The sequence below is a fragment of the Ictalurus punctatus genome, chromosome 22 (assembly GCF_001660625.3).
Source record: "Ictalurus punctatus breed USDA103 chromosome 22, Coco_2.0, whole genome shotgun sequence".
In the NCBI taxonomy this organism is placed as follows: Eukaryota; Metazoa; Chordata; class Actinopteri; order Siluriformes; family Ictaluridae; genus Ictalurus; species Ictalurus punctatus.
Window position 1 is genome coordinate 19,786,297 of NC_030437.2, and position 18,831 is coordinate 19,805,127.

Below are 18,831 nucleotides of genomic sequence, written 5' to 3' on the forward strand. Positions count from 1 at the left end.
TAGTTGGGGATCGTGTTCAAAGTGACGCATTCGTATACGAACGAGGGGAAAAAAAGAGCTCAGCATCTCGACGCTTGAGTGATGTGTAAAGATTACACCAGGCTGGCGATAGCAATGCACAACAGCTGGATTTGCTATGTAAGCATCTGGATGTGGGATGTAGTACAATACTTATATTAATGCTGTTTATTTTTATTGAGTGCGAGCTCGGTGCCAGTGACAATGCGTTACCGTTCCAATTTAAGAAGTGTCCAAAATCCAGAGGTTGTGCGTTATTACCGTCTGCTGTTCCATGAGCGCGAACGGACTGACGTTCTCGAGTATATAGCGGTGAGAACGTCTGCTTGGTTCAGGAGATACGAGTAGAAACAAATACCTGAAACTCGGGTCAGGGTTAAAACAACTTTACGCACGGAAGAGTTCCGCGGTGATGTTTGTCGTTAAACGAGAGCTTTTAGCTGTACTCATGTCCGACGCACGTGAATCGACGACGGCTTCGGCTGAACGTGACATCATCGCGACGCGTCTTCCCGAGCCTGTGGAAAATCTGCTCCTCGGAATATCGCGGAGTTTGGTAGATTCACGCGTTAAATTCTGTGATCGATTTATTAAATGTTTGATGAAACATCACTAAAACAAGCTGTTTATTCCGCGTGTGTGTGTGTGTGTGTGTGTGTGTGTGTGTGTGTGGTGCTGAATCCGAAAGCCGTTTCCCTCAGATCGGAATAAACCCGAAGAACTCTGAGCGCAGTAGTTTTCCTTTATGTTTAATGAAGTAATTGGAATGAAACGCTCGGACCTGTGCCGTTGTTTCCGGTGCTGCTTCTGAAAGTCTGTGAGCGTTTCACATCAGAGCAGCCCCACCTACAGGACACAGGCAGTAATGACACCCTGATCGGATGACATTGATCCTGGGCTTCATTTCAGGATGTCGCTCACAGTGAGAGACGAGCTGAAACACTGATCTGAGGTCAGCAGTGACCGGTCCTAATCTCTAACACTCACGCTGTGTGTGTGTGTGTGTGTGTGTGTGTGTTTACAGGTGAGAAGAAAAACCTGCTGCTGTCCAACAGTTTCCCTGACCCTCGACTGGTTCCTGCTCAGGGACCTCAGGGACCTCCGGGACCCACAGGTCAGTCCTGTCACACACACACACACACACACACACACACACACACTTTGCACTTCAGTGTCACGTTTATACGTATAGTAACAAAGCACAGTACACGAATAAGATTGATTTTTAAAATGAGTAACGGTGTGCGCTGCGTTCGATCCAGGATGTTTTGTGCGAGCCAGGGAACTTACTCGCGTGGCTAGAGACAGCAAAATATCCAATTTGTAGTTAATCGTGTGTTTCATTCCTGCGTGACTTTTATTTATCCTTATGGAATTGTTCTAGCTCCGCCCCAGCTAAGAACAGTGCACATCACTGATTTATCACCGTACTATAACGGATTTCATGCTCATTTTTATCATTGACTTGTCATATATTGATATTGATCTCCGTTTGTGAGGTGAAAGCCTGGGGTTCACTGCGTGCGCTCACTACAGGGCGGATAACGAGATGTCATAGATGTGACGTGTGCGAGTATTAGTACAAATCTTCCCAAACACTACTTAAGTACAGTAACAAAATGCACTCGAGTGCACGCACTCCTCCATGCCCGGCGTGATGGGCGTGGTCTCTTCCCGGGTGACTCCGCCTCCATCCGTAGGTCAGTGAATGGTTTCGATGAGGATGAAAATAACGTAAAACCTTCGCACTCGCCATCGTCAAAACGCCGGTTCCAGAGGCCGATGACACTTTTGTGTGTGTGTGTGTGTGTGTGTGTGTGTGTGTAAAAGTTAGAATTTTTGAGGCGTATAATCAAACACACACGCTGTAACGGGAGAACGAGACCTCGTCTGATTGCGAGAGTCAGGATACACGGCCCAGCGTTTCTTTCCCGTGTAGTGTGTGTGTGTGTGTGTGTGTGTGTTTTTCCATGATGTGTACCAAGCACACATATTATACCTTCTACGGTCTCATGTGCCGCAGTAACAGAGCTGCACATCACGCAGTGGAGTTTGTGCCAAGAGCTAAAGCAGTACAAATCGAATCAGTCAGTAATTTGTTTTGCTCGGTACCAGCTGTTCGACTCTCACATGACTATCAGAGTAAATCACATCCAGCACGCGCCGGCGTCTGCGTTCGGCTGGGGGTTTTTTTTTCAACTGCAGAACCGAGGAGAGCCAGATGTTCTCATGCCCTGGTGATGAAGGACAGCAGATCCAGCCTCGTCGCTTCGATTTAAAGCGCGCCCTCCGTCCCCCGCCGGCGCGGACGCCTCTCCAGCCGTGGCGCTGCTTCTCCTAGCCGCGCCGTACGCTTAAATCGCCGCTACCGTCGCTCGCCGGGCTCGTGTGTCTGTGTGCCGTTTATCAAAATATACCGTTGTGTCTCGGATCTTTAAACAGTCCCCCGTCGCCGCAGCGTCTGACCCGGGTCTGGGACCGGGTCCGCTTACAGTGCAGGACAGATGCGTGACTCCGCCCACGACTAACTTTCTGAATAAATCAATCAGTAAAATAAACATCTCTACACTGCGTCTGGGGTGTAGTCGAGCGTGTCTAGTCATTCTTATTAGAAGATTTCAGTAAATCAAATGTAGGATTATTTGACCTATGTCTAGACATTTTTTAATCCTGCCCCGCTTCATTTATTTCCTTTTTTTCCGACATCATTTTGCTGCTTTGTAGAGATGAATGCTCAAAACGAGCAAAATCATCGAAATGAGACTAATCAGCTGAGACGCTGGGAGTGTTCTCTTTCCAGGTCCTGAATGTGAAGGTTTCAGCGTTTTATATTATAAATACTCTGCTTCTTCTGACCTTTTTTTTTTTTTAAATGAGAGGAAACATCACAATTTCATAATAAAATCTAAACGAGACTCGTTTTGTTTACTTACCTGAAGTCACGTTGTCGTATCGCTGGTGTTTATCTCCGTCGTTTGGACGTCAAACCCGTTTAACATCTTCAGATCCAAAATGGCCGCCTGTTCGGTCTAGACGCTCAGGACATAGAGTAGAACGCGACATAGTGGGGCCGTGCGGTATTCTGAGATTTTTAAAGCCGAGCGGCCTCGTTCGCGTCCGGCTTTCTTTGCGGTCTCACTAAGACAGAAGTATTGGCACCCACGGCCGCGCTTCGGTCGGCCAGCGCGTTAGAAGCGGACTGTCGTGCGGTGATCACGTGCCGGAGATCTTTAGATCGCTGCAGACGTCCGTCCGGCTTGAAAATGTTTTAAACGTTTAACGCCGACTGCGTCAGATGTTTGACCCGGATCGGTCCGACTGTAAAAACAAACAAACAAACAAACAAAAAAGCACGCAATGTAACGTGATGGAATATTTCACAGAGACATCGAGCGAAGCGTGTTAAAAGAGCGTTTCTGATCGAGACGTCAGACGCCAGTCGTATTCAGAGTACAGATCTGAATCAACGCTGGCTGCTAATCAGCCAGCGTTGAAGTTTCGCGCCGTTGTGACTGGCTGACGTGCGAGAGCAGCTGATTCACAGGTTTATTTGTGTCCGTAGGACCGTTACAGGAAAGAGAAGTTCTCTGGGGAGAACATGAACAACTCCGTCAACGGTTTCTGCAGTGAAGGGAGAAAATAAACCGCAATGGAAACCCTGTATGAACCCCTTTCCCACGACCCCGCCCTTTCCGAACTATATACACATCGCGCTAACGATAAATAAACACAAGGGCATCCGCAGAGGACTGAAAAATCCTCAGCACATGGATGTGCTCTTACGTGAAGTGGAAAATCATCCGAATCGCAGTGTGCTGTATGACTGATATAAACCGCTACACCCCGGAGTCGAAGAGTAACGAGACGTGAGACCGTTCGACTCCTCACATCTTCTGGAAACGACTCGCACAGTGGCGCTAAACATGTCCGCTCTCATCTTCTAGCCCCGAGGCGTCGTGTTCACATCATGAAGCAGTGCGGCGTCATTCTCGAATCTGATTGGTCAGGAGGTGTAGACTTCGATTCATTGCTGAGATCTGACGATTTTATCCGTCAAGTATATCCTTGCAATGTTACAAATTTATTCCCATTTTATTCTTAAAGTGTTGTGGTTTATTCTCGACGGTATCGGTGTGTAAAACATGTATAACAGTTATTATTTCTTTTGTACTTTATTCTTGAAATATTCTCATGCTTCTGTTCTCAGCTTTATTATTAAAGATCGTCGTTTTTATTCTCAGCTTTACTCTTAAATTATTCCGATTTTATTTGATTCTTTATTCTTATATATTCTCAGCTTATTCATACCCCTTTTTTTTTTATATATATACTAACTTTGTAGTTGAGAGTTTTAACGTTTCATCTTTTTTTTATTTATTTATTGGGGTTTAATGCTCACAGTGTCAGAATCCACGGCTGTGTTTCTCCCCACGCCGCTAACTCGTCAACGCGTTTGTGCATTTTAATTGCGAAAGTAGTAACATTTTGAGAAGTGAGGTTTAGATTCTGATATTAAGATTAAAAATGATTCATGTTTTCAAAATAAAATCACACTATATATTACGATTATTATTATTATTATTATTATTATTCAGAATATTGGGATTTTTATTCCCCTTATGTTCGGATCTAATACCGGAATTCTTGAAATGGTATGAATTTATTTCCAAAACTGTGTTTAAATGAAACATTGTCATAGTTTCTTGAAACATGTCAGTTTTATTATTAAATGCGCGTTTTATTTATAAGCGTGTCTCAAAGTTTGCGCTTAATCTCGATCCAGGACGTCCTCACTGACTCTTCACACACCTTCTTCTCACTTCACGTTATGCTTCTCGGGAGGAATATAACTTGACATTTTATCTGCTATATAAATGTCTTTTTTCAAATAAAATCTATATTAATTAAGAGAAGTCGAGCCAAGTTGCATAATGTGGAAAGAGTAAATCTCTTAAAGGCTGATTAAGAGTAACAGGAGGTTTAGCATCAGCTCTCTCCCGCGGGTCTCCAGCTGTGCTTGGTTCCCACGAGACGCGCTGGGCCAGGTTTTATCACCGTTTCAGTCAGTAGGAGTCAATAATACGTCGAGCGTCAGTTTTACTAGCGAGTAAAATCGTCCTGACCTCAGTGACGGGGACGTAACTCGGCGCTCGCTCGCCTGGAGTCCTGTTTGGATCGCGCCGAGAGTTCTGTGTGGGTTTATAAACGCCGTGTCTGACGTCCCGGGGCTTATCTGTACATGTCTTCGCGAACGTGTATCTCGTGGCTGTTGCGAAATCCGTTCGGTGATTTATTATCATGTCTTTATCTTGTAAAGGCCAAAAGCTCGCTCTGGGAGAATATCATGAACAGGATTGTATTTCATTATGTTTTATTAGTAGTCTGAGTCCGCTCTGGGTTTCGAGGCACTGAGTCAGACTGTCCGTGTGAGGAAGGAAATAATAATAATCATAAAAATAAACATTTTTCGGTGTAGTGTTGGAATAATGAATAATAAAATTCTTTTTAAAATATACAGTGCTGTGCAAAGATGCGATGGGAGATAATGAAACGTTTCTACACTTGAAAAAAATACACCATGAAGAGCAGGAAACAGTAACTGTACTTAAAGAAAAAAAACAGGGTGCCAAGACTTATGCACAGCGCTGTATACCTTTATTAGTTACGATTATATTCGAATGATATGATAATCTAATTCAATAAAAATTTGAACCAGAGTGAAGCGTACAGTTGAGGTCATAAGTTTGTACGCCCTGAAAAATCTGCAGAATGTTAATGATTAAAAATAATAAGAGGGATCATTCAAATTGTTGTTGTTGTTGTTGTTGTTGTTTATTCCTGCCCTGAAGAAGCTGTTTCACATGACAGATGTTTACATGTAATCCAGAAGACACAATAATGACTGAATTTACACAAATGAACCAGTTGAAAAGTTTACACGCGCTGGATTATGAACCCCGTGTGTCGTTACCTGGACGATCCGCGACACGATGTGTTTGTGTTGTGTGAGAGTTCTTCACCAGTCCCGTGTTTGTCCTGAGAAGTTAAACCCCCCGCTGTTCTTCAGAACAATCCTCCAGGTCCCACACGTTCTTTACTTCTCCGGCATCTTCTGCGTATTTCAGCCCTTTCCAACAGCGGCTATAGTCTGTTTATAACCTGGACAACATAATTTCAACTGCCATCAGTACCGCAGTACTTCATCTCCCTTACCTCCCTCACCTCCATCACCTCCCTCACCTCCACCATCCTCACCTCCCTCACCTCCATCACTTCCCTCACCTCCATCACTTCCCTCATCTCCACCATCCTCACCTCCATCACCTCCCTCACCTCCCTCACCTCCACCATCCTCATCTCCATCACTACCCTCACCTCCACCATCCTCATCTCCATCAACTCCCTCACCTCCACCATCCTCACCTCCATCACTACCCTCACCTCCACCATCTTCATCTCCATCACCTCCCTCATCTCCACCATCCTCATCTCCATCACCTCCCTCACCTCCACCATCTTCATCTCCATCAACTCCCTCACCTCCACCATCCTCACCTCCATCAACTCCCTCACCTCCACCATCCTCACCTCCATCACTACCCTCACCTCCACCATCTTCATCTCCATCAACTCCCTCACCTCCACCATCCTCACCTCCATCAACTCCCTCACCTCCACCATCCTCACCTCCATCAACTCCCTCACCTCCACCATCCTCATCTCCATCACCTCCCTCATCTCCACCATCCTCATCTCCATCACTACCCTCACCTCCACCATCCTCATCTCCATCACCTCCCTCACCTCCACCATCCTCATCTCCATCACCTCCCTCACCTCCACCATCCTCACCTCCCTCACCTCCATCACTTCCCTCACCTCCATCACTACCCTCACCTCCACCATCCTCATCTCCATCACCTCCCTCACCTCCACCATCCTCACCTCCATCAACTCCCTCACCTCCACCATCCTCATCTCCATCACTACCCTCACCTCCACCATCCTCATCTCCATCACTACCCTCACCTCCACCATCCTCATCTCCATCACTACCCTCACCTCCACCATCCTCACTTCCATCACCTCCCTCACCTCCACCATCCTCATCTCCATCACTACCCTCACCTCCACCATCCTCATCTCCATCAACTCCCTCATCTCCACCATCCTCATCTCCATCACTACCCTCACCTCCACCATCCTCATCTCCATCACCTCCCTCACCTCCACCATCTTCATCTCCATCACTACCCTCACCTCCACCATCCTCATCTCCATCACTACCCTCACCTCCACCATCCTCATCTCCATCACTACCGTCACCTCCACCATCCTCATCTCCATCACTACCCTCACCTCCACCATCCTCATCTCCATCAACTCCCTCATCTCCACCATCCTCATCTCCATCACTACCCTCACCTCCACCATCTTCATCTCCATCACTACCCTCACCTCCACCATCCTCATCTCCATCACTACCCTCACCTCCACCATCCTCATCTCCATCACTACCCTCACCTCCACCATCCTCATCTCCATCACTACCCTCACCTCCACCATCCTCATCTCCATCACTACCCTCACCTCCACCATCCTCACCTCCATCACTACCCTCACCTCCACCATCCTCACCTCCATCACTACCCTCACCTCCACCATCCTCATCTCCATCAACTCCCTCACCTCCACCATCGTCATCTCCATCACTACCCTCACCTCCACCATCCTCATCTCCATCACTACCCTCACCTCCACCATCCTCATCTCCATCACTACCCTCACCTCCACCATCCTCACCTCCATCACTACCCTCACCTCCACCATCCTCATCTCCATCAACTCCCTCACCTCCACCATCCTCATCTCCATCACTACCCTCACCTCCACCATCCTCATCTCCATCACTACCCTCACCTCCACCATCCTCATCTCCATCACTACCCTCACCTCCACCATCTTCATCTCCATCACTACCCTCACCTCCACCATCCTCATCTCCATCACCTCCCTCACATCCACCATCTTCATCTCCATCAACTCCCTCATCTCCATCACTACCCTCACCTCCACCATCATCTCCATCACCTCCCTCACCTCCACCATCCTCATCTCCATCACCTCCCTCACCTCCACCATCCTCATCTCCATCAACTCCCTCATCTCCACCATCCTCATCTCCATCACCTCCCTCACCTCCACCATCCTCATCTCCATCACCTCCCTCATCTCCACCATCATCTCCATCACCTCCCTCATCTCCACCATCCTCATCTCCATCACCTCCCTCACCTCCACCATCTTCATCTCCATCAACTCCCTCACATCCACCATCTTCATCTCCATCAACTCCCTCATCTCCACCATCATCTCCATCACCTCCCTCATCTCCACCATCCTCATCTCCATCAACTCCCTCATCTCCACCATCCTCATCTCCATCACTACCCTCACCTCCACCATCCTCATCTCCATCACTACCCTCACCTCCACCATCTTCATCTCCATCAACTCCCTCATCTCCATCACTACCCTCACCTCCACCATCTTCATCTCCATCACCTCCCTCATCTCCATCACTACCCTCACCTCCACCATCTTCATCTCCATCAACTCCCACACCTCCACCACTACGCTCACCTCCACCATCTTCATCTCCATCACATCCCTCATCTCCATCACTACCATCACCTCCACCATCTTCATCTCCCTTACCTCCCTCACCTCCATCACTACCCTCACCTCCACCATCTTCATCTCCATCAACTCCCTCATCTCCATCACTACCCTCATCTCCACCATCCTCACCTCCATCACCTCCCTCACCTCCACCATCTTCATCTCCATCAACTCCCTCATCTCCATCACTACCCTCATCTCCACCATCCTCACCTCCATCACCTCCCTCACCTCCATCACCTCCCTCATCTCCATCACTTCCCTCACCTCCATCACTTCCCTCATCTCCATCACTTCCCTCATCTCCCTCACCTCCATCACCTCCCTCATCTCCATCACTTCCCTCATCTCCATCACCTCCCTACGCCTCCATCATCTCCTTTACCTCCTTCATCTCCATCACCTCCCTCACTTCCCCTTTTTTTTAAAATAAAAAAACAACAACATTTTTTACAATGCTACTTATTTTGGGTGTTTAACCATAAAATTCTGTGACTATTGATAAGATAGTGTGTGTGCGTGCGTGTGTGTGTGTGTGTGTGTGTGTGTGTGTGTGTGTGTGTGTGAATCTGTAGCTAGGCATGATGGGTAAATCACAGCATCAGGAAGAGGAGAAGTGGAATGCAAAAAAAAGTCATTGTTGAGATCAGACAGTGTTACTGCTACAGAAATGTCTAATGCATCCGGTCTCACTTTCTGTAGGACCCCCAGGAGCCCGAGGCCCAGCCGGACCGCCAGGCCCTATCGGACAAAGTGTGAGCTACCACACACCTTCACACACACACTGAACAGAGGAACGGGGGATTTCTTAAAGGACCTGAGACTGTGTGTGTGTGTGTGTGTGTGTGTGTGTGTGTGTGTGTGTGTGTGTGTGTGTGTGTGTGTTATGGTTTAATGTGTCTATAATTTTTTTCACTCTCTCAGGGAAAGCCAGGTTCCCCCGGTGTACCAGGACCAACGGGACCAAAGGGAGAGCGAGGAGAGAGAGTGAGTGTACCATCTAAAACACTAAACGTGTAAACACCACCTGACTTTACCTTTACCCCCTCGTCCTTACACTAACACCTACCCTCTCACCCTGCAGGGACCTCTGGGGTATCCAGGAGAGAGAGGCTTCAAAGGAGAGCCGGTAAGATGGCTGCCTCCATCACCTCCCTCACCTCCATCACCTCCGTCACCTCCATCACCTCCTTCACCTCCCTCACCTCCATCACTTCCTTCACCTCCGTCACCTCCGTCACCTCCGTCACTTCCTTCACCTCCGTCACCTCCGTCACCTCCTTCACTTCCCTCACCTCCTTCACCTCCCTCACCTCCTTCACCTCCATCACCTCCCTCACCTCCTTCACCTCCGTCACCTCCGTCACCTCCGTCACCTCCATCACTTCCTTCACCTCCGTCACCTCCGTCACCTCCTTCACTTCCCTCACCTCCATCATCTCCCTCACCTCCATCACCTCCCTCACCTCCGTCACCTCCTTCACTTCCCTCACCTCCATCATCTCCCTCACCTCCTTCACCTCTGTCACCTCCATCACTTCCCTCACCTCCTTCACCTCCATCACTTCCTTCACCTCCGTCACCTCTGTCACCTCCATCACTTCCCTCACCTCCATCACCTCCCTCACCTCCATCACCTCCGTCACCTCCTTCACTTCCCTCACCTCCCTCACCTCCCTCACCTCCCTCACCTCCTTCACCTCCCTCACCTCCTTCACCTCCGTCACCTCCTTCACCTCTGTCACCTCCTTCACTTCCCTCACCTCCCTCACCTCCTTCACCTCCCTCACCTCCTTCACCTCTGTCACCTCCATCACTTCCCTCACCTCCTTCACCTCCCTCACCTCCTTCACCTCCCTCACCTCCTTCACCTCCGTCACCTCCTTCACCTCTGTCACCTCCTTCACTTCCCTCACCTCCCTCACCTCACTCACCTCCGTCACCTCCTTCACCTCCCTCACCTCCTTCACCTCCCTCACCTCCTTCACCTCTGTCACCTCCTTCACTTCCCTCACCTCCCTCACCTCCTTCACCTCCCTCACCTCCCTCACCTCCATCACCTCCCTCACCTCCTTCACCTCCCTCACCTCCCTCACCTCCCTCACCCCCTTCACCTCTATCACCTCCATCACTTCCCTCACCTCCTTCACCTCCCTCACCTCCGTCACCTCCGCCACCTTCCTCACTTCCCTCACCTCCTTCACCTCCATCACCTCCATCACTTCCCTTACCTCCTTCACCTCCCTCACCTCCATCACCTCCTTCACCTCCATCACCTCCCTCACATCCTTCAACTCTGTCACCACCATCAGCTTCATTACCTCCATCAATCCCTTCTTTTCCTTTCTTTCTTAGGTTTTGTCATTTTTTTTTGTATTGTTGTTTATTTTGTTCTTGCACAGGTTTTAAATATTTCAATATTTTGTTTCTTTCTTTCTTTCTTTCTTTTTCATTATTTTCCTTTTTTATATTCCTTCCTTTTCTTTTCTTTTCTTTTCTTTCTCAGTATTTTTAACTTCCTGTTTTTTCTTTCCCTCTTTCTTTCCGAAAGTGCTGTGATGATTATTAGAGTTATTGTTAAACAGCAGGGGTGACTGTAAGCTGTTTCCCTGCAGGGTGACCCGGGGCCGAAGGGTGAGCCAGGGGAGAAAGGTCTTCCGGTAAGCGTGTTTGGGACGGGTTCACTGCTGTCACTCACACACACGCACTTTAACCTTTGACCCCTACAGGAGAGAGCAGGAGACAGTAGAGATCTCATGGACTCATGTCTCTGCTGTAACGCTTTCTTTTGTCCTAATCAGATATCTCGCAGGTTGTTTTCACGCTGTTGATGTTGTTGATGTTGTTTATGATGTTTATGTTGATCCTGGCTTCAGTCCTGTTCACAGTGACAGATTTTAACCTCATGCTTTATCCCTCAGTGCACTTTCCCTCTCAGTTTATCTCTGCATTCAGAGACAAATCTGATGAATGGAGGATTGAGTGTATTTCAGATGGAAGTTGCACTGACAGGATGCTGCTTCACTGTCGCTCACTTCCTGTATGTGGTGTTGGGTTCGTTTGTGCTCCTTTTTGCTGTGATGGTCACATCGGGGTGTGAATACGATGTTGGTACCGAGTTGCCCAAGTACGCTGATCTAGAACATGAAACCACAGGGATCTGAATTCGGACGCTCTCTCGTGAGCTGAACGTGGCTCACGGTCTGCAGTCTGAATAAACATCCTGTGAAATGTAATCTAATCTAGTGAATTATATCTAATCTAACATGGTGAGAGAAACTGATTCTAACCTAGTAACTTAATCTAAACTAGAAAGAGAAATCAAGCCTAATGACTGAAATGTAATCCAAACTAGCAAGTGAAATCTAATCTAACCTAGCGAGCGAAACCTGATCTAACCTGGCAAATGAAAGCGAATCCATCTGAGAAACTGGCCACTAAGCTAACCTAGCAAGAGAGATCAGGACAAATGAGTGAAATGTAATCTAAAAAAAACCCAAGAGAAATCTAATCTAAAATCGCAAGGGAAATTTAATCTGAACTAGCAAGACAAATCTCATCTAACCTAGTGAGTGAAATCTAATCTAGCCAGTGAAATCTAATCTAACCAATGAATGAAAGCTAATCTAACCTTCCAAGTGAAATCTAATCCAATTTAGCAAGCAAAATCTAATCTAACCTAGTAAATGAAAGTAAGAGAGTCTCGGACGGCGCGTTATATATTAGGCCACGCCCAGTAGGACAGTCTCAGATCAGTGGCTCAGCTGCTCTTTGACCCTTTTGTGACGTGATGTTTGGTAAGATGCTAAAGTTTTAGTGGGTCAGGGCACATGGGCAACTTTTACCGCTCTGTTTGTGTGTTGTTTTTGTTTGTTTGTTGTTTGTGTTGGTGGCGGGGTGCTGTCTCACTGAGTGTTCACCGTCTGACCCTCCTACTCCCACCTACTGACTCCACGCCAAGAGCTCACACTCGCCGTCTGAGCCTCCAGACTCGGCATACACACAACAAACACAGCACAGAACAATTCGAATATTAAATTCAGTCATCGTAAGGACAAACATCAGACACGAATTCTGTTCACTATGGAGGTTAATGGAACATTCCGGAATCACAGAAAAACCTGTTCACTTGTAGTTAGAGGGCCGTTATTGATTTCTGGGAAGAAATCTTCAAAACTACAAAGATTACACTGGAACAATACAGATGTGCTGATGAGACACATGTGGGAGAAAGTTTGACCAAAACTGTTCTTATTTAAGTGTTTTTTTAAGATTTCATTTGGTTTAACTTTCCCAACGGGTCAAATATAATCTAATCTACAGACCAAAATCAAACCTAGCAATTGAAATCTAGTCTAAGCTACCAAGGAAAATCTTATCCGGCCTAGTGGGTGAAATCTAATCTAACCTATCAAGTGAACCAAAATCCGACCTAGAAAAGGAAATCTACTCTAATACAGCATGTGAAATCTAACCTAGTGAGTGAAGTCTAATCGAATCTAAAGAGTGAAATCTACTCTCATCCCAGAACTGAAATCTAATCTAATCTAGCATATGAAATCCAACCTAGGGAGTGAAATTGAATCTAACCTAGCAAGTGAAAGCCAATCAAACCTAATGAATAAAAGCTAATCAAACCTGGCAAGTTAAATCTAACCTAACTTGGCAAGTGGAATCTGTCTTAGTGGGTGAAATCTAATCTACCCTAGCAAGCAGAATTTAACCTAGTGGGTGAAATCTAATCTACCCTAGCAAGCAGAATTTAACCTAGTGGGTGAAATCTAATCCACCCTAGCATGCAGAATTTAACCTAGTGGGTGAAATCTAATCTACCCTAGCAAGCAGAATTTAACCTAGTGGGTGAAATCTAATCTATCCTAGCAAGCAGAATTTAACCTAGTGGGGGAAATCTAATCTACCCTAGCATGCAGAATGGAACCTAGTGGGGGAAATCTAACCTTGCAAGCAGATTCTAATCTAGCAAGCAGATTCTAACCCAGTGGGTGAAATCTAATCTAAGATAGCAATCGGAATCTAACCTAGTTGGTGAAATTTAAACTAACCTAGCAAACAGATTCTAATCTATCGAGCGAAATCTAGCAAGTGCAATCTACTCTAACCAACCACATGAAGTCCTAACTAACCCAGTGGGTGAAATCTAACCTAGCGAACAAATTCTAATCTAGTGACTGAAATCTAATCTGACCTGCTGAGTAAAATCTGTTCCAAGTGAGTGACAGCTAATTGCACATACACTACAAGTGTGTGTGTGTGTGTGCGTTGTGTGTATCCCAAAAGTGTTTGTGCTTTAGCGATTGTGGGTAACGGCGGTGTGTGATGGATCAGCGCTGCTGTGTTGGGATTTGGGTGATGTTTGGGTGGAAGGGGGTGGGGGTGTGAGTGGATACAGCTATCCTCCAGTTTCCCACAATGCATTGCTGCTGCATGGCCCCATCTCATTATGCTGCTTGTGAACTTCCTGTCTGCCTGCTGCTCTCACGTCTGCCTCTCTGAGCTCCACTCTTAACAGCCACAGAGGATTTCCGGCTAAACAAATGACCGGTCCGTTCGGATAACTCCTCCACTCGATCATCGCTGACACCGTCACCGGTTTATTTACTCCACGGTCTGTTAGCGGCCGAGGTTTCAGAGATAATGATTCTGGACCCGGTCCCGGTTTGTAACATGACGCCTAGAGATACTGTAGTACAAAATCCACAGACCCGGCATTAATCATAACGCACCGATGATTTACCGACTCTAATTTGCAACATCTCTCTCGCTTCAGGAGACGTGCACATCATTTATTTCTCCACACACACACACACACACACACACACACACAGCCTATTCCCTGTGCACCAATCCATTGTTTTCCCATCGATTTTCCAAGCGCTAGCCAGGAACGATAAGTGATCCTCTCATTACACGAGAACTGTTTTATTTGGCTCCGGCGAATTGCCTCCTTTCCCTCGCATGCACTAATTTGTACATAACCCTGTGCTAAGTTCATGACCGAGTCATCGGTCATGAGTTTCACGTCCTGCGAAATATTTGTCGAACTGTGTAACGGATGTCCAGCGGAGCCGTGGAAGTCTCACAATAGCCGTGATCAAAATGAATGATCCGCTCTGAAACTGTAGCCTGAGCTAATAGCGGTCTGTCTTTATGTTTGCGCTGTTTAGAAAATATGTCCATCTCGAGGGTTATAAAGAATATAAATTAGTGAATATTACGCCTGTAGTATAAGTCAGTCCAAAAGTCTGTTTTATATCATTCATCAAATTCATGTAGAGTCATTTAGAGGATCAGAGAAGGAGAAAGTGTTTACTTCATATTCCATTTAAAAAGGAATTAAAACAAAGGAGATTATTGCACTGGTCTTCATTGAGAAATGAAAATAAAACACTGGAGAAATTTAACAGCGGGAAAAAATGACTAAAATTGTTATGTTTTAGTTGCTAAACATTTTTGTAAAATTGACCTAGGCTACAACAATACCCAAATGACTACAATGTGACTATAATTGCAACTAGTGGACTAGGAAATTCACTTCACCCTGTAGTGTATTGAAAAGACATTATCATCACGTTATTTGATGTTTTACTTTGTGAATAATTTTTTTTTTTTTAAATATAAATAATTTCAAATCTGATGACTGCAACACAGTCCAAAAAAGTTGGGACAGTCGACTGTTCAGCGCTGTGTAACATCAGCGTTTCTTTTAGTAGCACGTATTAAGCGTTCGGGCGCTGAGTGCAGACTCCAGTTGGTTAAGTTTAGCGAGAGGAATTTTCCCACATTCATCCAGTTGCTGTACGCGGACTTCGTCGCCTTATTTTGCGCTTCATAATGCGCTACACGTTCTCAATGGGAGGCGGGTCAGGACTGCAGGCAGGCCATGCTCGCACCTGCACTCTCTGCTTACGCAACCATGCGCTTGTAGTCCGGGCAGAATGTGGTGCGGCGTTGTCCTGCTCTGGATAACAGTGTATGTCCCTCCAAAATGTGTTCATATCTTTCTGCATTAATGCTGCCTCACAGATGTGTGAGTTACCCATACCATGGGCACTGACACGCCCCCATACCATGGCACTGACACGCCCCCATACCATGGGCACTGACACGCCCCCATACCATGGGCACTGACACGCCCCCATACCATGACAGACGCTGGCTTTTGGACCTTGGACGGTCCTTTTCCTCTTTGGCCCGGAGAACACGACGGCTGTTTTGTCCAAAAACTATTTGAAATTTCGACTCGTCGGACCACAAAACACGATTCCACTGTGCTACTGTCCGTCTCAGATGAGACCGAGCCCAGAGAAGTGGGCGGAGCTTCAGGACAGTGTTGATGTACGGCTTCTGCTTTGCATTATAAAGCCTTAACTCACATCTGTGGATGCAGCGGCGAATGGTGTCGACTGACAAAGCTTTACCGCAGTATTCCCGAGCCCATGTCAGGATCTCATTACAGACTCATGACGGTTTTTACGACAGTGACGTCTGAGGGATCGGAGACCACGCGCATTCAGAAGTGGTTTTCGGCCCCGCCCTTTACGCACCGAGATTTGACCGGATTCCTTGAATCTTTTAATTATATTGTGCAGTGCAGAAGGTGAAACGCCCAAAATCCTCCCCATTTGTCTTTGGGGAACGTTCTTCTCAAAGTGCTGGATTATTCTCTGACGCTTCTGTAGGCAGATCGGCGAGCCTCGACCCGTCCTCGCTCTTGAAGAGTAGATCTCTTATGGAGACTCCTTATGTACGACGATTAGACGATCGCCTCACCTGTTTCACATCACCTCCTTATTCCAACTTCTCACATCGCTATTAGTCCTAAATCGCCCCTGTCCCAACTTTTTTGGAACATGTTGCCTTCATCAATTTCAAAATAAACGTTTACCTTCAAAAAAAACTGCAGTTGATTAGATAAACATCAAATACCTCGTCTTTATATGTTTTTTTTTGTTTAAATACAACTCAAAGTACATTTACACGTCACTCCTCTTTGTTTTTATTAGCATTTTCCATACTGTCCCAACTTTTTCGGAATTGGGGTTGTAGTAATCTAGCTGGTTTAATTCAGAATGGGTTGCTCACTCCAACCGAGAGTTAATTTTTCCCAGAATTTCATTAGAGGGCTAGTTACAGCTGTCTGATAGTGAGCTAGCATATCGTTAGATAAAGATCGGACTCCCCCCGCCCTGTGTGAAGACAGTATTATGGCTGTATTTTAGTTAGGAATAGTTAATAGTAACGTATTTTTCAGGTATTTTTGACTAAAACAGGTCTGTGTACTCAGCAGTATTTAACCTGAACATAATTATTATTGTGTGGGTAATATCTGAGTTGGAAGCACACAATAAAAAATTGCAGAAGAAAAAAAATACTCTGATTGGACAAGTTATACATAATATAAAACTTGGATTAAAAAAAATATCTTCACTGTAAGGACATCCTGAACCAGACAGAGGCTGACGAGATGATATTAACGATGATGGATATTAAATTAGCCTTCTGTGGTTTTTTCAGAATGAAAATACAGGCGAGCGTTCGCCGTCTCCGGAGGAGTCCGGGGTATGACCCGTGGATCATTCAGGGCCAGAAAAATGTCAACAGTAGAAATTAGTGAAACCTTTTGCAAAACAATACTTTGAATCAGACGACAAAATATCTCTTTGTTTATGTTTATTGCATGATCCAGACTAAAAAAAAAAAGTGAAATGGTGTCTGGCCTGGCCTGTTACCTGCATGCTGGTGTTTTTTTTTTTTAAATTCCTTACAGCATGGCCTGAAGAAGAAAAACAAAGACAAACCGAGATGTTTCGGCAGATGTTTATTTTTTTTAAACGTCTTGAATCGTATGTTTAACCCTTTTAACTTCTAATATAAAATAACTAAACAACCTGAACGTCTTTGCATGGTGGCAAGCGCTTGGTTTGGCTGCTGCTCCCGTAACTTGACGGCTGTATCTGTCTCCACAGGGGGACGGCATACACCAAATCCGTGAGGCCCTGAAGATCTTAGCCGAGAGGGTTTTAATCCTCGAGACTATGATCGGTATCCACGGTGAGTAGGCAGGGCAAAAGGTCAGAGGTCGGGGGGGGGTCAGATAAGATCAGATCACGGGCGGTGGGAAACAAGGGGACAGACGGGCACTCGGGGAGGGAACGGAGCCCCGCCCCCAGAAGCACCCCGGTAACCTGATGCAGGAACCTCACTGCTCTTGATCTTTGGTAGGACGTTAGTTTGAAGATGTTGCAAGACTTGCAGGCTGACCTGGAGCTGCTGGCTCGCAGGGTGCAGCTGCTGGAGGCGATCATCTGGCCAGGTAAAGACGCAATCTGCAATGCGCTGCCCCCTGCTGGACTGGTAAAGAGTTCAGGAACAGACAGTGCCAGGATTACAGCCTTAAAGTATAAAGTGTAGGTTATGTGAGCTACGAGAAAGTGCTGGTCTACAGAAATGGACTCGAGCGCCTTCCTTTCGTTTTAGATTTTTATGTTTTGTTTAAAAAAAAAGACAAGTTTGTAGAAGTTTGAGACTGTACAGTGCAGACAGAAAGTAACTGGACAGTGACGTGTCAGAATTCTCGAACACCGTTTTCCGATCCAGTCCGATCCGGTCCTGGTGAAACCCCTAGACTCGGTTCAGACCTGGTATTAACACCACCGCCTCAGGTGATCCGACCACGTGCGGAGATGTTAACCAGGGTCAAAACTTTCTCCGGTGAACATGCTGTTGCTGGGGTGAAAAGTATTTACACCAGAGCGCTTTGGAAGTCTGATTTCTGATTGGTCATCAGGTGGTGATTAATTTTCTAGAACAGCAGCTCCGACTGTAGCGCAGGTTTATATTAATGCACTCGTTCTGATACGTTATCGTTTCTATAGTGACGGCTCGTTGGCAGGGACGCGTACAGCTCCATTTTAACGATTTAAAACGTGTGTCTGTTGAAGCCTGTACACCTCTGTAACGAGCCGTTAAGCTGCCTGACATTCATGGAAGGAGTCTCCAGTGTTAGAGGTAAGAAGGATAGTCTCGAAGACGTCACTGTCCAGTGATCCATGTCCTGCGCTATATGTGGTGAAAGTGTGATAGAATCGTTAATTATTTAATTATTTTTGC

The 18,831-nt window shown here is 46.3% G+C and overlaps 1 protein-coding gene across 4 annotated transcripts in view; it reads left to right on the top strand.

The window, feature by feature from the left end:
• Positions 1–18,831, top strand: part of emid1 (EMI domain containing 1) — a 90,000-nt gene that overhangs the window by 68,628 nt on the left and 2,541 nt on the right. For 2 of the 4 annotated variants that reach the window (XM_017451411.3, XM_017451412.3), the window contains exons 10-15: positions 1,043–1,132; positions 9,403–9,455; positions 9,625–9,687; positions 9,785–9,829; positions 11,316–11,360; positions 17,688–17,772. In XM_017451411.3, coding sequence (XP_017306900.1) covers positions 1,043–1,132; positions 9,403–9,455; positions 9,625–9,687; positions 9,785–9,829; positions 11,316–11,360; positions 17,688–17,772 — 381 coding nt within the window. Of the gene's footprint in view, positions 1–1,042; positions 1,133–9,402; positions 9,456–9,624; positions 9,688–9,784; positions 9,830–11,315; positions 11,361–17,687; positions 17,773–17,943; positions 18,035–18,831 lie in introns of all 4 variants that reach the window. The other 2 variants (XM_017451408.3, XM_017451410.3) reach the window with 1 other exon arrangement.